Source organism: Pantherophis guttatus, chromosome 1 (assembly GCF_059756535.1).
Source record: "Pantherophis guttatus breed Tessera chromosome 1, ASM5975653v1, whole genome shotgun sequence".
Taxonomy (NCBI): Eukaryota; Metazoa; Chordata; class Lepidosauria; order Squamata; family Colubridae; genus Pantherophis; species Pantherophis guttatus.
In genome coordinates this window covers 90290497-90309084 of record NC_142063.1, presented here as the reverse complement: position 1 = coordinate 90309084, position 18588 = coordinate 90290497, and the positions used below count along the sequence as shown (strand labels likewise).

Sequence of the window (18588 nt, the reverse complement as noted above, 5' to 3'; positions counted from 1 at the left end):
ATCCATTAGGCGCCTGGGGCGGATCCATCTAATTGGGTCCACCTCCCTGCAGCGAGGGGTAGCGGTTCGAAGATCCAGGCAAAGGAGCGAGTGGTCAGTCCATGACAAGGGTTCCATATCTATATCCCCTATAGCAAGACTACTCAACCACATCACACCTAATATTTTGAGATTGTTTTCACTGAACATCTAGAGTTTGGCATTTGGGATTGCTTGTGTGTGTGTGTATGTGTATGTGTAAGTATATGTATATGTATTTATAGAAGTATAGTCTGAAACTATTCTTATCTGCTGCCCCTTTACAACCCAAAAAAACTAGGAAGGGTTTCTTCTGAGCCTCTTGACTTGCCTACTACCCAGCTGCTGGCTATGCTGTATCTAATCTGACTGATCCCTTGGTCATTCCCACATACCTTACATTTTGTTTTATGCCATAAATCATTATTTACAAGCCACAATAGCTGGTCAGACATAGTGCCAGGTATAAATGAAATAAGCTCATCACTAAGGCTTAGTATGATGTGCAAACTCAATAAATGACCCCTTACTTAATTTAAGGGATTACGTGTCCTACTTAACAAAAGATTAATTATAATTATGAATCATACTGACAAGAAGCTAATTGCAATAAATCGTACCTAGCTTAGTCATGATAAATTTATTAATTTCAATCAATTACTTGAATGAATAAATACGGATTATGTTTTGTATGGATATAATCTAATTTGATTTTTAAAATGCGGAATAGAATAAAATAGAATACAATAATGGAAAATTAAGATTTAAAACTCTTATAACATTTTTTTTGTTTTGTTATGTTCTTGCAAACTTTTAATACAATTAAGCACTAAATTAATATTTTAGTTTTGCAAAGTTTGCAAAACTATGGGCTCAGTTTCAGACACTGAAGGAATTCAGCACATATATGCACAGGAAGAAAATACACACAGGGGCAAAACTGCTCCTTTGCTTGATTTTCCATTCAGCAACTAATGCAATAAAAAAATGAACCATACATTTTCAGCAGAGTATCATTTTATATAGTTTGGGCTCATTAATTACACATTATTTCTTTTTTCTTTCCCCACTGTACACAGTTCCTTGTAGATCATTATTGGAAACAGAAGCTTAATGAGAAATGCTAGCTCTAAGAAATTCACACATGGTGCTAGAGAAGTGGTAATTTATTTTCACATCAAACCCCATGGAATCTATTTTGATTATTCAACTTGAATATGTTGCGGAGTTCCTATTATTTTGTTTATAATCTGTCAAACCCACAAAATAATGTAAAGGTTAGAGGAGAACAGGAAAACGCAGCCTATCTTACACAGGTGAGAAAATGTTATTGTATTTATATGTCTAGCCCAATTAGTTACTTAATTGGATGCTTTCAAATAGGCTCATTTCCTGGTCATCTGCATTGACAAATGCTTGCCATCTCAATCTGTCTATTATAATTATTATCTCTTCCAACTGAATTCCTGTAATCATGAAACTGGTCGTTCATTTTATTGTTTTCTCCTTTCCCAGCTTGCCAAGTGTTAGATAGGTGGATTGAAGAGACTGGAGACAGGCTTCAGACAACAGCTCTTTGTTCAGCAACTATTAAGAATCCAGCAGCTAGCCTCTCAGACAGCCGGCCCTTTTATAGGGGGCTGTCAGGGAACCCAGCCAATCACATTTAAGCATTCTTCCCGCTCAAACAGCAGACCAGAGGGAAAACTATCCTATCAATATCTAACACCAAGAATACTGCTTTTCCCTCCCTAGTTCATTGCCCACTAGCACCAGCTGCCTAAAGCATGTGGATTCATCCTTGCAAATCATTTCCTTTTTTCCAATATCAACTGATTGGGGGTTTTTTCCTCCCCTGTCCATGGTGTTTGTAGTAACCATCTCTGGATCGATAATTCAAAGGTATTTAGCTTCCATATTTTCTGTGTCTACCTTTCACAACTATACATAATTACTGGAAATACCATTCTTTTATCATTTTGATCTTTGTTATCAGAGAATGTCCTATTCTTATTGAACTTGCCTGAGTTTGTTACTGCCTTCTTTCTCTAATGCATATCTTCTTTTTTAAATCCAGCATACTCGCCATTTTTGAAGTCAAGAAATAAAATCAATTGTTGCTTCCATTTTTTTCATTGTGAATTGTAAATTTCCTAAGCATGATGGTTAAGATTGGTCTAAGAAGAGAGCCCTCTCTGCTGTTGGCTTCTGCAGCAGAGGTGAGGCAGATCCAGGGATGAAATCCAACAGGTTCTGACAGGTTCCGGAGAACCAGTAGTGGAAATTTTGAGTAGTTCGGAAAACCGGTAGCGGAAATTTTGAGTAGTTTGGAGAACTGGTAAATACCACCTCTGGCTGGTCCAGAGTGGGGTGGGAATGGGGATTTTGCAGTATCCTTTCCCTGGAGTGGGGTGGGAATGGAGCTTTTGCAGTATCCTTCCCCTGTCACGCCCACCAAGCCATGCCCACAGAACCACGCCCACAGAACCGGTAGTAAAAAAATTGAATTTCACCATTGGGCAGACCCCAACTCTCCTAGCCTTCCAACAAGAGCTCAAAACATGGCCCTGCAACTTTGTGTGGAGGCACAAAGGATCATGCAATCATGGGGCTGTTTGGCACCATGAAAAGCCTCCTGCCACCCTCTATTAATTCAATGTTAACAGGATTAAATTGTCTTTTTTGGAATTTTTTTTTGTCTGTGATGTATTTTAATTTTATAACTTTAAATTTTTAACCCCAGATTAATTTTAATATTGACTTTATACACCGTTTTATATGCTGATAGTATGCTGTACTGTACATCTCTCAGAGCCCTTTCTTCAGGAAATGGGTGGTTTCAACATCACACTTATCTTTTTAATATTTAACATTAAGCCCCAAATTTCCACTTTCCACTTTAACTTTTAGAATGTATCTTCCAGCTCTTCTTTACTTTCCAGTAACAAAATGATGTATTTTATTTTATTTTATTTTATTTTATTTTATTTTATTTTATTTTATTTTATTTTATTTTATTTTATTTTATTTTATTCAAATATGATATATTGGTAAAGTTAGAGCGCATAGAACAGCTGTAATCAAACTAGGAGACCCCCAAAATCACCATGAACTATCCACAGGAGTTACCTGTGTGTGAGTTGTATATATATATGGCGTCCCAACCAGGAGTGAAATCTAAATTTTTTTGCTACCGGTTCTGTGGGCGTGGCTTAATTAGTGGGCGTGGCTTGGTGGTAAGGTGACTGGATGGGCGTGGCCAAGTCAATGTCACTTCTTTGTCCTTTTTTAACCTACAAAACACAACACAATACAACTGGCTCACCCACAATGTAAAAGCAGCTGTGCTAAATTCAAAATGGCCCCGCAACAAGCAGGAACCTCACACAGCCACAAAAAGCCCCCAAAAAACAACTTTCACACTTTACACACACACAACACAACACAAAACAACTGGCTCACCCACAATGTAAAAGCAGCTGTGCTAGACCCAAAATGGGCCCTGCAACAAGCAGGAACCTCACACAGCCACAAAAAGCCCAAAAAACCAACTTTCACACTTTACACACACAAAATTCCACATACAGCTTTGTGAGATTTTGTGTGTTTGTGTAGTTAGAGTGAAACACTACAGAAACACACTAAATCTCAGAAAGCTGCACAAATATTATTTTATTTTATTTTATTTTTATTTTTATATAAAAGCAGCTAAATTTAAAACTTCCTAAACTTTAAATGGCTAGGTCTAAAAAAAGAACAACTAAAAAAAACCCCAATTAACTATTTTTTTTAAAGCTCCCAAAGGGGAAATAGAACAGGGGTCTCCAATAGAACAGGGGTCTCCAACCTTGGCAACTTTAAGACTTGTGGACTTCAACTCCCAGAATTCCTCACCAGCTTTGCTGGGAGTTGAAGTCCACAAGTCTAGACAGGAAGGCAGGCAGGCAGAAAGAGCTGCTCACCGATGAGCTTGATTGCAGGCAGGGAGATTCAGTTGCTTGCTGATGCATGGATTGCGATTGTCATGCGATCAGCAGCTAAGGTAAGCAAGCTGGAGCTGTGGGGGGGGAGAGAAAAAAAGAAACTTTTTTTTCTTTTACATGGCTTTGGCGATCCAAGCTGAGTTGCCTGATTAGCAGGCAACTCAGCTGGGATGTCAGAGCTTGGCTGGTCAGAGCCATTTAAAAGGAAAAAAAGGCTCTGATGATCGTGGGGCTCAGCTGGGCATGGGGGGCGGAGGCAGGGATTTTTGCTACAGGTTCTCTGAACTGCCCGCCGCCATCACTACCTACTCGCCTGAGCCGATCCGAACCAGGAGCATTTCACCCCTGGTCCCAACTCACACACAGGTAACTCCTGTGGATAGTTCATGGTGATTTTGGGTCTCCTAGTTTGATTACAGCTGTTCTATGCGCCCTAACTTTACCAATATATCATATTTGATATATCAGTAAATAGATATGGGGACAATACAGTCTTATCTCACTTCCTTTCTTATTCTGAATTATTTGATTTCTCCAGACTCTATTCATGGAATAGTTTCTTGATCATTACAGAAGTTCCCCAGAAAAATAACCAAGAGTTCGACCATTCCCATTAACCTTAATATATTCCATTTTCTGCCAGGATCTGAAGACTCAAAAGTCTGCTCACAGTTAACAGAGCAAAGGTCAATCTCCTTATATTCTTTTGCTGTCTCTGCTATCCGTATTACATTAGTTATCTGACAACGTGTCTTTTTGCCTTTTCTGAAACCTGTCTTGTTATTAGTCATTTTGTTCTCCATGTATAACTCATTTTTTTTCTTTATAAGACCTTTTTTTTTCTTGCAAGATAAATTATTGCAATAGTTTAGTAATTTACACTTTCTCTCGCCTCCCTTCAGTTTTTCTGCATTTTAAAAACTAGAAATTTCTTGCTTTCACACAGACAAATTGCGTACGCCAACATTTCTGCAAATGATACAGTATAAAGCTCTGCTATATCTTGTTCTTTGCACCAGGCACTTTCTAACATTGAAGCACACATAAGCTCCAAGGTATGTTAAAAGTTAGTACACATGTTGAAAATAAACAGATCTGGTGTGGTGAATTCACATGTGAATTTTCCAAGTGGACTGTAGCTAATTTGTAGTTAGATCACATATTTTCTAGTTGCTTCATTCTCTTGAAAATCTTGATAATCCTATTAGTCAAGCACAGTCAAGGAGAAAAAAACACACCATTATATCAAAAAAATACCTCTTTTATACCACCTGAATATCAAACATCTGTATTCACCTAATATAACACTGTATGTCATATTCCCACGATTACAATTAAATAGATATGGACCCATATATTTCATGGTTCACATATACTACAGGTTAGATCTTGACTTCCAATCTAAATGGATTGTACTTACATCTTTTGAGTTGCATTCTGATGTGCTTTTATTAGTATCCACCCTTTTTGAAGAAACTTGAGGAATCTCTTTGCCTGTAGGAATTTTTTGCTGGAAGATAAAAAAAAACAGATATGTCAACATCTTTCTTGATTACAGTTGAAAACAATTACTTCCTAGAAATTGGAATTCTGGTATAGAGCTTTGCATTAAAACATTCAGTAGTACATTTTTTAATGTCTATGGATTGCTCCTGAGATATAGAAGTGGAATGAAGCTTTCTTCATTGAGATCTTCCTATCCCATTTTTTGTATAGACTAGTATGAATTACAGGAATTGCATTAGGAAGGAGAAACACTATATATATTGAATGAAAGTTGTTTTCTATGATCTGAATAATTTCTGTTAGGTGACAGCAATGTTTAAGTCAGTTTCTTTCTACCATCCATACTTTTTTTGACTTATCATGAACCCAGAAGAGCAGAAGGTCATAGAATTCAAGTCAGGTTGTACAATGTGAAACTTACCTACAAAATTTGGATGTCTACAGTAGTAAGAAAATACCTTCCTCTTCCATCTATAGATGCTTTTTTTTTTTTTTTTTTGGAAATTCCTTCACCTCCTCTATTTCTATGTCATTGCTGCCAGTAATTTTGCCTATTATACTACATTATTTGTCTTCTAAATAGAAGTCCATAGAATGCTCAAGATAGGCACTAATAATAATAGAATCATTTGTTCAGATGGGTGGCTATAAGAATCAAATTAATTAAAATAAGAAAACAGTGTTACATCATCATAACACAATCTCTGTGCATTTTATGAATGCCCTATGGTATTAAATAGATTTGTGAAAGGGCTGTAGCTTGCACTGCAATCATGCAATGTTACTTTTGTCATTTTGACAAAAATATCAGATCCCCAAGGATAGCTTTGCTTCTAGACTCAACTAGTACAAAAAAGTTGATACCTTTAGACTAAATGGTAAAATCATATTTCTCAGAAGAATCTAAAATGGGGGATCTCATAAGGAGACGAAATTTTATTAATTCAGAATATAATTGGAAAGGACTTTGGAGCAGGGATGAAATGTAAAATTTGTTACTACCAGTTCTGTGAGCGTGGCTTGGTGATGGTAGTAATGTGACTGGGTGAGCGTGGCCAACTTTTTTTTTTATTTTAACTTTTCAAAGCATTTTTTCTGCAAATGCAAAAAAATGCTTTGAAAAGCCTCTGCCGATCAGGAACACAGCTGGGATCGTCAGAGCCTTTTCAAAGCATTTTTTTAACCACCTCTTCCCCGGAAGAGGTTGCAGAAAAAAATGCTTTGAAAAGCCTCTGAGATCCCAGCTGAGCCACGCGATCATCAGAGGCTTTTTTTTTTAACTTTTAAAAGCATTTTTTCGGCGGAAGAAGTTGTAGAAAAAATGCTTTTAAAAGTTAAAAAAATGCCTCTGATGATTGTGCAGCTCAGCTGGGCATGGTGGGTGGGTGGGAGGCACAGGGATTTTTGCTACCGGTTCTCCGAACCACCCGCCGCCATCGCTACCGGATTGGGAGATCCGGTCCAAACCAGGAGCATTTCACCCCTGCTTTGGAGGTCTTCTAGTCCAATCCCTTGCTCAAGCAGGAGACCCTATACCATTTCAGACCAGTGGCTGCCCAGTCTCTCCTTAAAAACCTCCGGTGGTGAAGCACCCACAACTTCTGATGGCAAGCTGTTCCACTGGTTAATTGTTCTCACCATTAGGAAGTTTCTCTTTAATTCTTTAATTATTGGCCTGTTCTTAAAGATGTCAGAAAATCAGAACTCCTTTGTACAACACCAGAAACATTTAAGCCTAGAGCATAGTGGTTCTCTCCATGCTGGAAAAAGCTGTGGAGACTGAATTTTGCCATTGTAGATAGACAATGCTTCTGATTTTGATTTACTGATGGAAAAGTGACAATATTGTTTTCCAAAGAGTCAAATAACAGAATATTTAATATCTACAATTGGTTTCGTGTTACGTGTATCATTCTAATTTTCATCATCAATGCATTTAGAAAAATGAAGCTTATGATCTGTAGCATTTTAGGAGAAGGTTTTCTTCATAACATTGTGATTCAAAAATTAACTGTTTAAAAAGTTAGATTCTTCCTCTCCCTACCTTTCTCAACTGTTACTTTTATTAGCTTCTGCTTCCCTGTTTCAAAGGCTTAGAGAAAGAAAGAAAGATAGTCCAGAGGTAAAAGTCCTCTCTACATCTGTATTCTAGAAGTCATAAACTATAATATTGTATACATTAATGTGTTTCTACCTTCCAGGCTAAGTGCTTTTTTCCCACTGGAGTCTTCAACTGCTTGGGTCTTATGTGTAAATTGGCAGTAAATGACTAAGTTTCTAGATTTCAACATTTTCTTCTGCTTTGGCCATACTGAGACCCAGTTTTTTTGTTGGAATCCCCGTTATCACGGGGATCTCCTCTTGCCAGGAAATCAAGCATCAATTGTTTTTCTTTCTGTGGAGAATATTTTTCTGAAAACAAAGCAGTTTTCAAGTTCTATCCATTACTTGGGAAGAAAGGCAGAATTCTTCTCAATTTCATCTTATTGAAGCATGAACAAAGAAACAGCTATTGTAATTCCTCTCCTGAATCTGAAGGGGGGAAAAAACAAACTCACAAAGGCCCAGTCTTTCATGGCTGACAGTCATGAAATGGTGGACTATGGCAGACATTATTATTATTATTATTAATCAAATTTCTATACCGCCCTACTCCCTAAGGACTCAGGATGGTGAACAGCCAAGATAAAATACAGATAATACAAATATTAAAAATCCCTTAAAATTATTAAATATTTTGGCCGAAACACAGATTAAAACACCCAATTTATAAAATCACGAATTAAAAAATTTTAAAGAGGAGAGTTAGGCCAGGCCAGCCTGCTGAAATAGAAAAGTTTTGAGAGCACGGCAAAACGTGCGCAGGTCCGGGATCCTCCATATCTCTGGGGGGAGCCCGTTCCAGATGGTAGGTGCCCCCACAGAGAAGGCTTTCCCCCTGGGGGCCGCCAGTCAACACTGTTTGGCCGACGGCACCCTGAGGAGCCCCTCTCTATGGGAGCGTACTGGTCGGTGAGAGGCTATTGGTAGCAGAAGGCGGTCTCGTAAATACCCCTGTCCGATGCCATGGAGCGCTCTAAAGGTGGTAACAAAAACCTTGAAGCGCACCCGGAAGACCACTGGCAGCTCGTGCAGGAGGGGGGTCACATGGGAGCACCACATTGCTCCCATAACCACCCGCGCAGCCGCATTCTGGACCAGCTGGAGCCTCCGAGTGCTCCTCAAGGGGAGCCCCATGTAGAGAGCATTGCAGTAGTCCAAGCGGGAAGTAACGAGAGCATGAGTGACTGTATTTAATGAGTCCCGATCCAGAAAGGGACGCAACTGGCGAATCAGGCAGACCTGATAAAAAGTCCCCCTGGCCACGGCCGTCATGTGCTCTTCTAAAGACAGCCGTGAGTCCAGGAGGACACCCAAGTTGCGAACCCTCTCCGTGGGGGCCAATGACTCGCCCCCAATAGTCAGTGATGGCACCAACTGACTATATCGGGATGTCGGAAACCACAGCCACTCGGTCTTGGATGGGTTGAGCCTGAGTCTGTTTCTCCCCATCCAGATCCGCACGGCCTCCAGGCACCGGGACATCACTTCAAGGGCATCATTGGGGTGGTCCGGGGTGGAGATGTACAGCTGAGTATCATCAGCGTACTGATGGTACTTCACCCCGAAACCACGGATGATCTCACCCAGCGGCTTCACATAAATGTTGAACAGAAGGGGCGAGAGGACCGACCCTTGTGGCACCCCACATACAAGGGGCCTTGGGGTCGATCTCTGCCCCCTGTCAACACGGACTGCGACCGGTCAGAGAGAAAGGAGGAGAACCACCGTAGGACGGTGCCCCCACCCCTAACTCCTCTAGCCAGTGCAGCATGATACCATGGTCGATGATATCAAAAGCCGCTGAGAGGTCTAATAGGACCAGGACAGAGGAACAACCCCTGTCCCGAGCCCTCCAGAGATCATCAACCAACGCGACCAATGCCGTTTCCGTGCTGTACCTGGGCCTGAAGCCCGACTGGAACGGATCCATTAGGGACCAAATTGCCCTGGATGTGCCAGTAAAGGGAAGAAAACTTTCTTTATGTGGAGCAAGAAAACTTAGAGTTTATTTCTGCAGCAGGCTAGGGAAGAGAACTGTCATCCAATAGAGGAGAACCTCCTCCCCCATCTCTCATCCTTGATGCTCTCAGACCTTGGTTGTTTGCTTGTATATGAGGTTCATTACTTGTAAGTTCTCCTGGATAAACCAGATAGGCAACACAACTCAATAAGCTAATTTTACTTTATTGTTTATGGAATCTTGCAAGTCTGAAGGTACAAACTCTCCCACCCCCTGCACTTTTAACCACCTGATCAGTGGTGAAATCTTCTGAAGTCTGCTACCAGTTCTGTGAGTCCACACAGCACTAAAAAAAGGAATATTTTGAAGCCTTCCAAGTCTGCAAAGGTAAGTAGAACAGAGAGGGGGGGTGAATCCACTGTGCCACATGATTTAGATTAGCTAGAAAGCAAGAAATCCAATGATTCTAGCTAATATAAATCACACATCACAGCTGATCTTCGCTCAGCTGATCATTGGAAATACCGGTTCACCCAAACCGGTAGCATTTTTTACCACCGGTTCGTCCGAACCAGTCTGAACTGGTAGCATTTCACCTCTGCACCTGATTAATTAGAGCAGGTCTTTCCTATTTTTTTTCCTCTGACCACTAATCCATTGGAGGGTCTTCCCTCTCTTATCTGATCATTTCCTAGGTAGCATCTCTTCCCCTTGTCTCCCAAGCTCACCCATACATTTGATACATCATTCAATTACATAGCATTATCATGTAACCTAGTTGGGTGGTGAGAATGGTGATGTTACTTAGTTGGATTAAACACCTGCAAGCAAACAACCAAGGACTCCAGAGAACTATTCTCTAAAAAAACAAAAAACAAAAAAAAAACTACTATGAAATGAAATGAAAATCCATTTTCATCCCAGGCAAGCAAGAAGTGTTGATCAGCCCCATGTTGTCTAGCATTTTCTGAATCAATTCAGTTTATAAGGGCAAATTGGGCTGAATTAGGCATTTCTAACAAAATTTAATACTCTCTCACTTTAGCATTACAACATATGATGATGGCAATGATGAACCCATTTACATATGGAAAGAAATACCAAGTGTTCATCGGACAACTATTTATCTGAAATGGTATAGGGTTTCCTGCCTGAGGGGTTGGACTAGAAGACCTCCAATGTCCCTTCCAACTCTATTATTTTGTATTCATGGAATGTGACAAATGTTTTGCACAGAAGAAGGATAAGTGGTAGACAGATAGATTACAATAGTTTTGAAAATATTTTCTTGATCCTAGATGGCTGTGAAAAATAAATTAGCAAAAGTCTGAGTCAAATCCTGGTTTCAAAAAAGCAGGTTAAATCACTTTAGTTCCCGCTGACAGATATAATGGAAAAAGACTGTAGAGCAAGGAGTTAATATTAAGAGCCTCCTGCATTATAAAGTACTGGCATAAAATGTGAAGAAAGGTGATAAAAGACAGTTATTTTCTTGGTAGATAATGCAGCACCTGAAAAGCCCACCCAGTTAAAATTAAATGTTAAAAATAACAGCTTATCTCAGAAACCCTCTCTTCTCATTATGAAACAATGCAAAGCTAATTAAAATGACGCTAAGAAAAAGGTGAATACAGAGTCAGATAAATAATTTAAAAACACTGTAGGTTAAAATGTTCTTGGTTCTTCATTCTTTTTATTGCTTTATGACTCTTCTGGTACAAGAATATTGACATTCAAAAGGTCTTTTACTCTAAAGGATAAGAAACAGATAGTTTGATTTTAAAATATTAATTCTGCATCTTTGAAAACAGGATTTACTTTTCTATACAATTTGGATTGTGTAGAGATGATGAGATCTAATCTAAGGTTCCAAAATGGTTGAATTTAACAAAGATCACTAGGGAATATTTTAATCCTAAAAGTGGAATGAGTTTAGAAGAACAACATTCCTCTGCTGTGATCTTTTACAAGAAAATTACAACTGTTTTTGCTTTTTCCTAGCAAAATTGGAAGAAATTTACAAGCAGGCCTAGAGCATTAGGGAGCTATCCACATTTAATAGAAATTAGTGAAGGAATTTTTAGTTAAGGTCTTTGAAACAAATATTCCTTATAAGAATAAATGTGTTAAGAAACTGGAATTCCTTAAAAGCAAGAACATGTGTAATAATTTCACCACTAGCATCACCATAAAAGGCTTTTTGTTTCAAGATCAATTACAATAATAAATATTTGACTAGCTATTATGATACATCTGGTCTCAAGAAACAGACTAAAGACCCAACAAAAATTGCTTAATAAGGTAAGAATAATATATAAATAATACATTTGCTAATATTTTTGCAAAACAAAACAAAAATGATCCCAAGAAGAAAGGAAAAACCTGAAAAAAATTACAGAATTCGAAACACTTATGTAGAATCAAACTAAGTCATTAGGATGTATTTACAAATTGTTACTCAGATATGACAGAACAAATTACATCATAACATGGATGAAAAACTTTAGGAATATTAATAGGACCATGGAAATTATTATTGGCAAAATAACTGTGAGGATTAAAATTTAAACAATGCTACAATTTGAGGAAGAATTGCTATAAATGGTATGTAACTCTGTTGATGATTGCCACAATGGACAAATAATACCACAATAAATGTTGGAAATGCTAAAACAAAGAAGGAACATTTCATCATATGTGATGGTTATGTAAAAAGACTGAGAAGTACTGGAAATAAATGCAAAACATCCATAAAACATGAAAATAGCATTTGAATTAAACCCACAAATATTTCTATTAGGTATGATCCCAAAAAATATAAATGGAAAGCAGCACAAATTGGTAATCCTGACAGCTTTAAGAAGCAATCTGGGAAAACATTGGGAAAAAGAAACTTTTTTGTCAGTACAAAACTGGAAGACTGAATTTGGAATATAATACACGGTGATGGAAAAATTGACTCTATATATTCACAGCAGAAATCAAGCAAGAATGGTTCTCTTATATACAACATATTACATAAGTAAGGCAAACTAAGAGAGAATACGACTTTTGAAAAAGAGAGAAATTATTTAAAGCTAATTAAAACAAATCAAATAAAAATAAAAATAGTCCCATATATCCAAAGCAAAGTATAAATATATCTAAGAGGCAAGACAAGGGGACTATAAGAATGCTTTTTTCCATATTTTTTTCTTTTTTGTTTGTTTGTTTGGCCTCTTATTTTTTTAACAAAATAATCATATTTTTTCTTCTACCTGCACTCTAGAATATGTATTATTTTCTATTTTCTTTATTTTTCTCTTTTCATTCGCTGTTTGTTTACCTAATAAATAAAAAAATAAAACCAAACTCCTCCCCCCACACAAATGTTCCTTCTTTAAAAAAAACCACCATTGTAATAGTTTGAAAAACAACCCAGTAATAGTAGTTCTTTCTTTGGAAAGCCACTCTGTCAAATTCCAGACACCTACACTATAATGGGTTATGAATAAAGGGAAAATCTGTTTACAAGGTATGATGAATACAGTACAACTGATTGCTGGGTACTGAAATGAAAATGAAAGCAATGATATTTTCTATTAAAAATATCTATTATTGATAGGCCACATAATCTATACATTACCTCTTAGGAAAAGCTTCACATGGCACTCATGATGGGAGACCAGAAAAAAATCAGGCAGAAACATTGGGAAAAATAATTATTATTAAAATTAAAGAGTCACTTTAATCTGAGGACAAACTGGCTGAGGCTGCAAACTGTCAAAGACAGAGTTTTGTTGGAAAAACATCCAGGTTCAGTTCCAAAACTGGGAATAAAATGGAGGCCGATTGGAAAGAAAGTTGGTTTATTGATGAGCAGAGCCACCAATGGCATATAATTCTGGGACAGCTGACCAAAATGGAGTGAGAGAGGGTGAGTTTTATATCTTTTGGATCTCTATGGGGTCATGTAGTGATCATGGCTGGTTCTATAGGCAAAAGGGGAAATGCAAATCTTAGGTGTTTGTCTGAGTTAATCCTGTCAACCTTTGGTTTTTTGCTTATCTGAAGTTTCTGTTTGACCCAGTCTTTCTGAATGGATTAACGAAGTTGCATTTCTAAAATCTGGCCTCCTCAGTTTCTGCTTGGTGCAGGGAGACTGAGGCTGGTTTCTGCCTCCTTTAAGATTTTTTTCCCATTTCTCCTTTAGGGGGAAATATTCTATCCTCCCTTTTTAATATTCCCCATGTGAGAAACACATTTAATTTCTGACTAATGAGTTTGTTTCTCACATCCAAAATATTTCATTCTCTAGGACAGTGTGTGGGTGCTGACTTTCTACAGTTTTATTCTAAACACTCTGCCCTGTATAAATGAAAGCTGATTCAAATGATCTCACCCCTTTAAGCAAATTTAAAACATAGCATCACATTTAAATAATAATAAAATAACATTTAACTCCTATGAGCTGGCATTAGCTCCAATATTTACTTCATTGTTACTACACTAGATAACTAAAATTATTAATCTTTAAAATTATAACAAACAATTGAAGGCTAAAAGAAAGTTTTGTGGAACCAGACAGAAGTTGGCTCATGAGTTTTATAAATTATAGAGTGACAGGTGAAATCTTCTCATGCTTGACTGAATGTCAAGTTTTAAATTTGCAGTCCATTTAATTTACACAGATGAAGCTTAACTCCATTTGTGTTTGAAAGTACAAAATGAAAACATATATTAAAAAACATGTTACTTGAAACCAGAAAGCCAGCCAAGGTCATTATTTCTCTCTAAAATGCTTTCCAAATTTACTGCTGGAGTAAATAATGCACATTCCCGTTCCATTGCATGTTTCCCAATTTTTAACTGCCTCTATTTATTTCTCCTTTCTTTGGAAACTGCTTAGCATTTCTCTTTGCATTATTGTACTCTTCTTGGTCTTTCATTATCTGTGCCTTGTCTAATGCTGCCATATCTCTATGCAGGATACTGATAGTTAGAGATGTTTTTTTTAATATTGGTGTTTTATTTCCTTACCAAAACTAAAATTTAGTTTCTTAGAATACTTCTGACACATAACTCTGATAGTAATTCTTTGCATTTTAAAGAACTCACTCAAAATGGTAAACAAGAAATAATCCCACATCCATGATTCAAAGGAGGAAAACAAATTAAAAATGTGGGTTTAGCAACATGCTCCAACTACTTTTGAGTGAAAATTAGCTTAAAGCTTTCAGGCTTAGTTAGATATTAGGTTTGTGCATGCCTTGACAATTATTCATTTTGTATGCCATGCAAGTTCATTTGCCCTTGCAACATAAGTTCACCATTTTCCCCCCAGTCTTCTACCTGAATCTGAAATAAGGATGACAATGCTTTAAGGAACCCATTAATTAAAGTTATATATCTCTTAAAGCAATGACTCTTGAGGGAAAACAAAAAGCCTGAAGAAAATAGGGCTACTTTAATGAATACAGGCTCTTCTGTGCCCACATTAGGCCCAATGCATTTGTTTTGAATCATTTTCAAAATGTGTACTACCTTATCAGTCATAACACTTGTTTTTTAGTACCTATAGCAGGGGTGTCAAACTTGTGGCCCGCAGGCCAGATGTGTCATGTGCTGGCCACACCCACCCCAGTTTAACAAAGGGGGGGAAGTCTCAATACGTCACATGATGACGATGTGATGATGCGAGTTTGACACCCGTGACCTATAGGAACAAGTTTAGGCAGGACTTCGGTTCATTCATTCTCTTCTTTTCTTCAATGCTGATGGAAGGAAGAAATTTCAAAGATTCCACTTTTAATAAACTCAATTTTAGCTTTGATTTATTGAAATAGACAAGGTGTAATCTGTGTTTTATCCTAAATATAGCATAGAATATTTTTAATTGTTTTATTGGAATAGTATTAAATTGTTCCATCTATATATTTGTTAGATGAAAAAGACAATTGTTTTACGGATGTTTTCCATCATTGCAAATTTATGACCAAGATTAGATTCTATATCTTTACCTCTCTCCCATTATTTTCTTTAAAAATGTAGCCTGATTTTTAGTTTGAACAAGATTAGCACCATCCTTGTTTTCCAAAAAGTCAATTTGCTTTTTCCTCCTCTATTCTAGAGTCAAACTAATATCAAACATATTCTGTACAAATTCTCAATTGCACAGTAGCTCACTTTGTATTATCTTCTGATAGGGAATAATTCCTGTGGATTATCTTTCACGGGAAGAAAACTGTAAATGGAAGATATGTGCAATTTAGTGAGTGTATGAATACCTCATTCTTGAACTGCATTTCTCTTCTGAGTGTTGTGAAGATGTTCAAGGGATGTCAAACTATGACTGTTGATTTACACATGGATAACAGGGAAGAAAAGGGTGGGACATAAGCAGTCCCATATCATTTCTACATGCATTGTAATGCTGCATGCAAGTACTGAAAGAAGGTATAGCGTTCATCATTCTGATATATGTGGCAAGTCATGTAGAAAAAACACATCAGGTGGCCATCCCTATCACAGTTGGGATTTGATTACAGAATCAAATAAAAGATAATTGAAATAATGTCCTTCTTCACAACATTTTCCCAGTGTAATAATTCAAAACGATGGGAATATCACTGGAAGGAAAGGGAGAAGGTGTAATATTAAGAGGTGAAATATTTCACTTTTAACAAATAAATGGAACAAATAAATGAAATGAGAATTATAGCTTTGTTTTATTAAATCAAATGATGGTAACAGGGGAAAATCAGTTGAACTGAAGATCACCTATTAAGCCAATCTATGACTTGCATAGATAAAAGGCCTTGGATAATGATTGAGGTTTTATCCTGAATTTAGATACAAATATTTCAAAATTTGTCAAAAAATCTCTCTTTTGGTTTACTTTTTTTTTTATCCTAGAAGTATGACATCTTAAATTAAAATATCATGACCTTTCTAGTAAAGGGTACTTTGATTGTCCCCTGCACATATACACACAGATATCTTGGAGTTATTATTGACACCTGAAACTTTATTGATAAGATTTCAGAAATGTTTTGTCATTACCTTCTTTCTAGGGCTAGCTTTGTATCTAAAGTGGGGCTAGAGTCATGGTTTCATGACTTCAAGCCTGGTGTCTTAACTACTTCACCAAACTCTCCTCTATTAAATTACTCACTTTCAAATTACTTTTTGTTATACAATTTCAACTTAGCCAGATCAAACGTATTTAAATGGGCCAATTAGGGGTGCTTGCTACTTGAAATGAAAGTATGGTAACACAGCTTGAAGGGGGCTCTTGTGCTATAATGTATTTATTTGCCACAAAATACATAGTATTTTAACACATTTTAATACCAATTAAAACTGTGGCCAACAGAGACTCTCAGAGTGGATGGTGAGAAATACCTTTTGAAATATATGTGGAACATTGCTTTTCCTTTTTTGAATTGCAAGAGTTAAAGGATCTCCTTAAAATCTACTCATGAGTCTCACATTTCCCACTTTTGGAATATTCTCCTTGATGTGCCATGCAAAGCCAATGTCAATTTTGTAGCTGGTTTATATGTATGGATGTTTCATATATAAAAGGTAAAGGTTTACCCTGTCCATTCATGTCCGACTCCAGGAAGCGGTGCTCAGCTCTGTTTCTTAGCTAAGGGATCAGGCATTGTCTGTGGCCACCATGACTATTCACTGAGGTAGACAGATTGCTGTTATATTCTCACTGAAGTGGTACCTATTTATCTACTCACACTTGCATGGTTTTAAACTGCTAGGTGGGCAGGAGTTGAGAAAGGTAATGGGAGCTCATCTCATTGTGTGGCACTTACAGTAGATGTTTAACCCGAGCTGTCAGCTTGCCAGCTGACGAGTTCAGTGTCTTTAACTGCTGTGCCATCATGGTTGTTTCATACATAAGAACAATAAAATCTTTGAGTTGGGATATCAAAGTGGAAAAAATGTCACTTCTGAAAGGGTTTAATACAAAGCTTTAATTTTTTTTAGTAGTACCCTCTTCTTCTGTGATGACAAACCTATGGCACATGTGCCACAGGTGGCATGCAGAGTCCTCTCTGCGGGCATGCGGGCACCACAGCTCAGCTCCATCACGCATGTGTGCATGCCTCCCGCCTCCACCGGCTAGCTGATTTTTGGGCCTCTGCCATGCATGTGCGGGGGCTCATGTGGGAGACGCATGCGCATGTGCGGTGTGTGTGTGTCACACACTAGGGGTGGGGTGTCACATGGGTGGATATGGTGCCCCCCATGGCCCATTTTTGGTCCCAGGATGCTGCAGAGAGGTCTGCTAGGCCCAAAACGAGGTGCAGGGAGTGTGCGCTTTCGGCATATGATGACAAAAAGTTTAGCCATCACTGCTCTACTTCAATTAATTTTTCCTTGAATAACAAATTTGTTTTTATAAAGATATTTTTCAATTACTGTTTACTTATGTGGAAATGGTAATCTGTGCAGTAGTGGAAGAAGAAACGTAATGGATCGTTTCTTGCAGTAAAGCTCCTTTTTGTTCTAGATCAGCATGGAGTCCAACTTAATCTTAATAAATACTTCTTCTGTCAATTCCCTTCTTTTTTTTTATTGGAAAAGTTTTACAATTACATTTTCTCCCCATTTTCCCCCCCCAACCCTCACTAACCTCCCTAACCCTCCCTAACCCCCCCAACCCACCCCTCCCCCCCGGACTTCCACAGAATATAATCCAAATCAAAATCCCCTTTTTATAAAACTTGAACCCCCTATATATTTTTCACATCTTCACAAAATTCAAATATTTCTATCTTTATATAGTACTTTCAGTTAAAAGCTATCTGATACTTCCTAGTTTGATATTTATTCTGCACATATTCTATCCACTTTTTCCACTCCCATTCATAAGTCTCTTGTGAGCGATCTTTTAGATATGCTGAAATCTTCGCCATCTCTGCAAAGCTGGCCATCTTCAAAGTCCATTCTTCAATAGTAGACATAGCTTCATTTTTCCAATATTGACCTATCAGTAATCTTGCTGCTGTTATCATATAC

At 37.6% G+C, this 18588-nt stretch overlaps 1 protein-coding gene across 2 annotated transcripts in view; it reads right to left on the bottom strand.

Annotated features, from left to right (window-relative positions):
* Positions 1-18588, bottom strand: part of LUZP2 (leucine zipper protein 2) — a 394955-nt gene that overhangs the window by 16422 nt on the left and 359945 nt on the right. For both annotated transcript variants that reach the window (XM_034417240.3, XM_034417241.3), the window contains exon 10: positions 5422-5511. In XM_034417240.3, coding sequence (XP_034273131.2) covers positions 5422-5511 — 90 coding nt within the window. The remainder of the gene's footprint in view (positions 1-5421; positions 5512-18588) is intronic.